General features: G+C 51.3%; 4 protein-coding genes across 4 annotated transcripts in view; 2 read left to right on the top strand and 2 right to left on the bottom strand.

Moving 5' to 3' along the window:
- The window catches only part of PHACADRAFT_186991 (uncharacterized protein), a gene marked incomplete at its 5' end in the record, with an annotated part of 2,680 nt that extends 1,185 nt beyond the window's left edge, over positions 1-1,495 (top strand). The window contains 3 exons of the mRNA XM_007399289.1: positions 69-897; positions 948-1,292; positions 1,392-1,495. Of these exons, the coding sequence (XP_007399351.1) occupies positions 69-897; positions 948-1,292; positions 1,392-1,457 (1,240 nt within the window). The 3' untranslated portion in view covers positions 1,458-1,495. The remainder of the gene's footprint in view (positions 1-68; positions 898-947; positions 1,293-1,391) is intronic.
- Positions 1,496-1,691: 196 nt separating this feature from the next.
- On the top strand, positions 1,692-3,283 carry PHACADRAFT_261740 (uncharacterized protein). The gene is made up of 3 exons (XM_007399288.1): positions 1,692-1,936; positions 1,988-2,181; positions 2,236-3,283. The coding sequence occupies exons 1-3, from the start codon at positions 1,772-1,774 to the stop codon at positions 3,056-3,058; spliced, it is 1,182 nt and encodes a 393-aa protein (XP_007399350.1). The 5' UTR covers positions 1,692-1,771; the 3' UTR covers positions 3,059-3,283.
- A 106-nt stretch (positions 3,284-3,389) lies between these two features.
- On the bottom strand, positions 3,390-4,237 carry PHACADRAFT_261738 (uncharacterized protein; the record flags this gene model as incomplete). Its single annotated transcript, XM_007399287.1, has 5 exons — positions 3,390-3,560; positions 3,611-3,680; positions 3,736-3,840; positions 3,895-3,952; positions 4,017-4,237. Coding segments are annotated over 5 exons (532 nt in total), but the record flags the coding sequence as incomplete, so codon positions are not given.
- A 1,198-nt stretch (positions 4,238-5,435) lies between these two features.
- PHACADRAFT_261735 (uncharacterized protein) lies at positions 5,436-7,192 on the bottom strand. The gene is made up of 8 exons (XM_007399286.1): positions 7,012-7,192; positions 6,880-6,959; positions 6,757-6,822; positions 6,463-6,646; positions 6,182-6,405; positions 6,084-6,132; positions 5,736-6,036; positions 5,436-5,688 (listed from the first exon to the last, which is right to left on the bottom strand). The coding sequence occupies exons 1-7, from the start codon at positions 7,093-7,095 to the stop codon at positions 5,926-5,928; spliced, it is 798 nt and encodes a 265-aa protein (XP_007399348.1). The 5' UTR covers positions 7,096-7,192; the 3' UTR covers positions 5,436-5,688; positions 5,736-5,925.
- Between the last annotated feature and the right edge of the window lie 189 nt (positions 7,193-7,381).

Here is a 7,381-nt window from a genome sequence, read left to right as displayed (position 1 = left end):
GCATAGCGGCATACCCGAGCTCAACACCTTGCCGGATATGTTCGCGAGTGCACGTTCACCTCTACTAGCTGGACAGCCGGGAACGATTTTACTACCCCCACTTTTGTCCCCGCGACGCTGCATTTTCGTCGCATGGAAAAGGTTACGATACGAGACATCATAGTCAACGCAAGCATGCTCATCACGCTCGTTGGCATGCCTTTCCTTCGTACTGTCACGATAGAAGAAGGCGCACTCGTCGCCGGATCCGCAGACCTGCAGTTCCGTGCAGCTCTGGCACCCTCCACGAGCAAATGGACAAGTTTCACCTTCAAACCAGCTTTCTTCGGGACCGCGTGGTCAGGCTTTCTGCAAAAGATTGTGAACTTGGACGGTCTCGAATATCTGTCGTACGACGTCGGGCGAATCAATCCTGCGCTAGTACTGTTCCGATCCGACTCTGTGGTGTTGTGTCTCAAGGAGCTGTTCGTTCGCCTAGAGAGCAGCTTACTGACTGGGCTGGTTCCTATCTTGGAGCGCGCCCCTAGGCTCTTCCGGCTATCAATATCCCATCGTCACTGTCCGGATTCTACGACATGGCAGCAGCCCGATCCTCTTCCGCCGAAAATCATACCCCACCTACAAGAACTAATTACGACGCATGAGAGTGTGGTCTCGTGGCTACTTCCAGGGAGGTCCGTGTCATCGTTGACAATCAGCGGCGATGCAAGTAGCGGCGAAGCGTTCCTCGCCGCTACAAAAACCTCCGCAGCCGGCATACGCGAGCTGAATATCTCTGTCGACCTGCTATACATACTAGCACAAGAAGGCTGGCCTGCTCTGCGTACTCTCTCCGTTCAACAAAGCACCACGCCTAATCTGCAAAGCCTGCCGCTGCCTGTGAGTTTACTCAAACAAGTGAGTTATTGGTGAAGTGCTGACATCATCATCTACTCGCTGCTCCTCAGAGCGCCTTCAGGGCACTTCAGCCGCTTCCCTCGGTCACTTCGTGGGTGTATCACATCGGCAGCAGACACAGGAAAGATCGGGTGGACCTAGTCAACCTGCGTCTTCAACAGTCGGAAATAATTACCAAGTTGGAAATCACATTCCCGAACGCAGACCGATTCAGATTTGGCGAGGCCATCGAATGGCGACGAGATGGTTCAGGGTCAAGAGAGTGGAGACCATGCGTGCACTCTCGGATCTTGCTCTTGGATTTATTGGTTGAGGAATACGACGAGATGCAGGACGTGGCTGGGTTCCTAGCGGTCTTTCGAGCCGCAAATAATTATTGTAAAGACATGGAACTGGTATGACATTTGGCTTTGTACGGCGCCGAGTAATACGGGGGGTTTATATGTTTGCGTACATGTTTCAAACGATATACTTGAATACTCTACTACTTGTAGAATGGCTGCGGTACTGTGTTCGTGTGGGTAGATGCTGTCTGTATCATATATCATGAGGCGTCGTAGCTGCAGCAATGTGTACAGAAATACATGGCAATTCGCGTTGAAAAGTCGCTCTGGAACGTTAACTCAGACGCGTCGGCACGCCCAACGCGTGTGCCCGCGCTCATTACGATAGGCGCTTATCAGCCAGGCACCTTGACAGCCTCCTGCGGTTGCACCGGCGAGGCAGGGCGAAACCAAGATGATCTCCTAACCGCCTCCGCTCTCAACTATCCCAATTCTCTGTATACCTGTGCTCGAAGTACATATACCATCACCACACAGCGAATCACTCCTGTGCTTCCACCCAGTGCCCACCTATTTAAGATTCCTCGAACATGGACCAAGACGACCTCCATCCGGAAAGTCCGCTTATGACCATGACCAACTCCTTCCTGGGCGACGGCATGCTTTCTCTGTCCATTCCTGGCCCTTCGAGGGACCCAACATACTACATTCCGGATGGAAACAGTGTGCTGCTGGTAGAAAATACGCTGTTCAGGGTGAGCGTCGTTCATTGAAGCTCTGCTGCAGTGTCCTGACATCTGGTCTAGGTTCACAGATCCACCCTAACCAAGGACAAGTCTGCGTTTGAGACTATGTTCCAGCTCTCTTCGGAAACGGACTCCTCGCGCTCAGAGTCGAGTGTCACACTTGCCATGGAGGGCGAAAGCGACGACAATCCCATTCGCCTACAGGGTGACACCGCAGACGAATTTCGCGCCCTACTCTGGTCCCTCTACGCCCTGTAAGTGCACACCTTCTATTATATGCTTTTGTATCTCATCTGCTCTGTCCTTAGCCCACATGAATTGCTGGTCGCAATGACACCCGAAGCAGACCCAATGCAGCTTGTTGCTCTCGCCCGAATAACGAACAAGTATCAGTTCCGCTCATTAGAAACTTGGGCTCTCAGTGCTCTCACCACCTACTATTCAAGGCCAGGTGCCTTTGACGATGTCCCAACCACCAGCCCTCCCGCTGTCACCCTCCCACACACTGGCGGCGCCACCCCACCCTCTCAGCCATCGCTACTCCAGATCACCGAGCTTGCCGCCCTTTGCGAGCGTCCTGACCTGCTGGAGACAACGACTATACGCTGGAAGCGCCTCATTGGCGAGGGCAAAGACCTCGCGCTTGCAGTCCGTGTCGGCGAGCAGTTCCAGTTGCGACAGATGCTCGGTCTCGCGTACCATGCCATGATGCTCCGGGGCAAGCCTGCGTGGGACTCAGACTCCGTTCTAACGCGCGACCAACGCGTGCGGCTGCTGTGCGGGTATTACTCGCTGGGCAAGCTTTGGGACACGCTTGCCACCACCCCGCCTCCGCTGTCCCACAGCCAACGCTGTGGTAGCCAGCAGCGGTGCACGAAGGCTTTCGGGAACGTGTGGAAAATGATCCTCGACATATCTCCGCAGATGATACTTGTGCAGCAGCGCGAGGACGTTCTCAGCAAGGTCATGCTCGCGGAGGGCATGATGCGCGCAATGGTTAAGGACGAGATCTCGCCACAGGGCTTCTTCGACGGCATGCAGACGTGCAAGGAGAATGCGCTCTTTGCAGTGAGCATGCGCATCCGGGAAATTAAGGAATCTTTGGCAGACCATTTCATGGATGAGTTTTAATTTCACTCGCTCTGCTGTCTCTCTGCTTATCCACCCTATTGCTGTTGTTCTGATCTATGATATCTTCTGTACAAGCATTGTCCCCGTGTAAGAAGTACTAGTTTTCTCCCCTCTAATGCTACTGCAGCGCTGTCATTGTTAAATATTCATAGAAAGTCACTTGTAAGAGCAAATAGCTCGAGACTCGTTGCAACCCATGTTCTGATCAGCGCGGTCCATCGCCAATAAATTAGTACAAGGCCACGTACGTCAGGTTCTAACGTGAGCAACATTGGCGTAGAAGCCTGTGTCTAGTCGATGCAAGATGGTGTCATCCTTGGTGTGGTGATAGAAGAATATGGATTCGACAAAGCGTATCTTGACTTCTAGCAACAAAACCATACAACGTCCGCGAGCTGCGGCAGCCTCTTGACACGAATGACCGTTAGAGTTTTGGCTGAGACGGAGGTACCTTGACGTGCATCCCACTGGCGACTATGCGTCCGTTGGTCACGTCGTATATCTGACTGGTGGTCAGCGGGACGATGTATTACAGACGATATGCGCAAGTACCTCAGCTCTAGCAGTTATGACACGAGTGCCGATGGCCACGGTCGAGTTCACTATCTTCAATCTGGTACCGCTGTAACCGCATCAGGAGGTGGTACTTGCTCGGCATTGAAGCTTTGAAGACCTACAGAACAGCCGGCGCATGAAATGTCACATTCAGAGTCAGAGATACATGCCCATTCCAAGTCGGGCTATCCTTCGTCAGGACAAGGTTCCTAACAAGGGATGTGCAGCTGATGTAATATTGAGCAATTTCGGACAAGCTCGTTACGCAATAAGATCCTCACAAGTCTATGAGTGTTGCCGCACATCCACCGTGCATGTCACTAAGGTAATTGCACATGTCTCCACAATCCAGACTATTAGTCAGCCGCTGACTCTCCAGAACATTGTAGTCGATACAGCTCACCCCGAGTGACGACAATTTCGAACACCAACCGCCCTTCCTTTCTTCCCGGAGTATCGTTGTTCTCGAAGATGAGAGCTTCCGTGACCTCCAGCCTTGAGCATATAGGCTTTGCGAAGACTTGCGTCGCTCTGCTGGCCCTCCACCATTTCACATTGAGGTCCCTCAACTCCTGAGGTACGTTCCCCTTGGCATCCCTCATAGACTTCTCGAGGATATCCATCTCCTCGCCGCTCCTGGGGTCCATGATGGCTGTCTGTTAGAAATCTCTGGTTTCCTCTGGTCTATGTTGACGGGACCATATGCATTGTCCCACGTCGGCAACTCGGGGAACGAATGCCCGGGCGTCACCATCAGGTGTGGTCCTTTGCGGCGAGCATACTTCCTTTTGTCCCTCCAGTGCGAGGTGCGCTGATGGTGGGCTGAGTTAGACTTAACGCTAGTCTCGTGTGTATAATATGTACTGGAGATCCGAGCAATACATCGACCTGCCAGGGAATATATATTAGCCACGATCTTCGAGCTTCGGGCCCTCGGCAAGTCGAACCTTGCGCGACTCAGAGCCGCTCCGCTCCTACGCTGTGTTGAGGCATAGCGCACGGAACACAATTGTCAGAAAAAGAATCTGGACGCTCATGATAAGAGCGCTCAACTGCGTGCAGACTGACTGGTAAGTAACTGGGTAAGCTATTCTACTAACGACAGTAAGGAAATAGTGTAATCCAGTTTCTTACGTCTTTTGCGCTACTTACTTTGAGCGTCTCCTGACCAATCTCAGGCGATATCACGAACTATTTCCCTCTTCTCATGATGACCCTAGACTCTCAAGCCTCATTAGTAATCTGGATGCTACAAGATAATTAAATTTTTTCTGACACAGAAGGCCTCATATAGTCATGCAGCTGAATCCCAATCCCGAGAACATTAGACAGCGTGATACTCTGGGCTACGTTTTCTATAAATGCTTGTGAGGAGAAATAAGGGTCTAAGCCTCACGCCAGCAAAAGCATCTCCGGTTGCTTTATTGGCCTTGTCGCCCTTAGCAACTATGGCCCACATATTCCTCCCCGGAGCTTGAGCAGCATGAACGATCGAGTGGACAATATCTCTCTTGCTATCCTGTACGGTGTTGTCTAAGTGAGCCAATCATAATAACGACACGAGATGGAGCCGCAGCTATACGTACCATAACAGAACGCACCGGGACCAGAGACAATTAGCAACAATCGCGCAACGCAACCGGGCGGCGAACCAAGTGCAGTGTTGCTTCTTGTTTCGCCTGTCGAGACAATAGCATTCGAGGTTGCGTGTAGCGCCCGATGGCACACTCCCCAACCGATCTTTCGCGATCGTCCGCTGCTGGCCACCATGCTGCGGTGGATACACTATAAAACAGAAGCAAATGGTAGGGAGTGCGACCAAGATCCAAGCTTGCCCATCCTACTCACCAAATAGTCGTTCGCTGGCGCAACGACAACAATTCCCGTCTCTCCTTGACCATGGACAGCTTCACCACATTCGTTTCGTTCAAGTCACTGTCAGTTGACAACATGTGCAGTCCAGACGGTGCCGATGCAACACAGTTTCCTGTGGACTTCGAGCATTGCACCACTATCCAGGATAACAACGACCGCGCGGTTTGTGTTATCGCATGAATGGGCTGATAGCAGTCAAGGTGAGTTTTCAAGGATGCATGCACATAATAACCCTGACAAATAACAGCGTCAGCACTTGATGACATGCCTGATCGCGAAGCCTATTCCTTCATCTTCGTTCACACAACCTTCGTTCGCACATTTTCCATGCAAGCACGGTTCTACAAGGAACGTCCTACTCGCTGTTCACGTTTATACTACGGTACACGCGACAGTGGACTCTGACAAACACGGACATCAGCACGACCTTCGTTATATTACTCATGCTGTACGCACCGGTCTCGTAACATCTCTCCCTTTGTGTCATTCACCTGAGTCTCATTCCAAGAGTCTACATTCCACTTCATCCAGCCCCAGCCCTCCTTGATCTGCTTACAATCAGAGTCTGATAATGTAGTATACGTTCTATACATACTTCCGGTTTCTTATGTGGTGCAACCACGATTAACCATCGACATTTCGTACTAGAGACGCGTTAGCGGGATTAACCTTCTAGTACTACAATAGACGTACCTCAGCTCCCACAGCAAAGAAAATAATTCTGACTGCGACTCTACGAGGTGCAAGGCAAACGAACATATAGTCATCTCCAACGTCGTTAAGCTTGATTCTCCAGGTATCACAGCCTGGACGGACGACAGAGAAGAGGCTGGAAGCATGCCTTCTGCCACATCTCTGAACGATAAATTTGAACAGTTGTGCATGCCTGTCCGTGCATGAAGCGCTTCTGCAGTGAACTGTCGGAGGACCACCAGATGAGTAGACTTGAGTATATGATACCGGCAGGTACCTACAGGGTCAGCCGCAAATAACGAGGGTCTCTTCAGCTCTGAGCTCAAAGGTGGAGGTTCCAGTTGCACCGGCTTCCTCTGTATTCGCGAGAGATTTGAGGTTCCGGCTGCGGGCGACTGTAAGGCATCGTAAGCCTTCTGGCCAGCTTGCCACCACTCGATGAACGAAAGTGTCGCTTCTCCGCTAGTCCTCACATTGAGTCAATGACGACCGATGGATATGTAGCCGTAGAGAGCTCACCTGCCTACGCCCACTCACTTGAGACGACAGGCTTCATACGAGTGAAAGCATACTGACCGCACGCCATGTCAAAGACATTAAACTTGCTTCGACCAATACGCTCGCCCTCCATGGCCCATAGTCTATGAGGATACACATGAGATGTGCAGGCTGGCACGACGAGAGTTTGCATTTCGCACCTATTGAACCACAGCCAGAGGACAGTCTTCACGCCAGGAAAGTGCGGGTTTCGATATGTTGCTCCGACCTTCCTATAATACTGAAGAAGGTAGTTCGAACACACGGCTTGGCCAGAGCATGTTTGTGCGAACCTCTTCCACACCGTGCTCTGAGTAGTTGTCTCTCATGGAATGCTTCAGTATGCCCTGGGTGATTTCACGATTTCCACGCGACATTGTGGTTCAGATATCCTCGAACGGAACAAGCTCAAAGTCTTTCTCTTTGAATGAACAATTTTATGACTCGTGTGCACGCGAAGTCAACGATACTAGGCTAGCAGGCCCGCAGAGGAGATGAAGACCGAAGACGAGATATGTAAGCGCTCAAATATGCTCTGTGTGCGAATTTCCCCGCTACTCCTTGCACGACTTTTCTTCTTCATTCCACCGCGTGCCGTCTCTATATGACAAGCTTCTCAAGCATCGTAAGAAAATCGTATACAGTGAGTTCAAGGGATAGGAC

Source organism: Phanerochaete carnosa, assembly GCF_000300595.1.
Source record: "Phanerochaete carnosa HHB-10118-sp unplaced genomic scaffold PHACAscaffold_9, whole genome shotgun sequence".
NCBI lineage: Eukaryota > Fungi > Basidiomycota > Agaricomycetes > Polyporales > Phanerochaetaceae > Phanerochaete > Phanerochaete carnosa.
The sequence above is the reverse complement of the archived record's forward strand: the minus strand, read 5'-3'. Positions and strand labels throughout refer to the sequence as shown.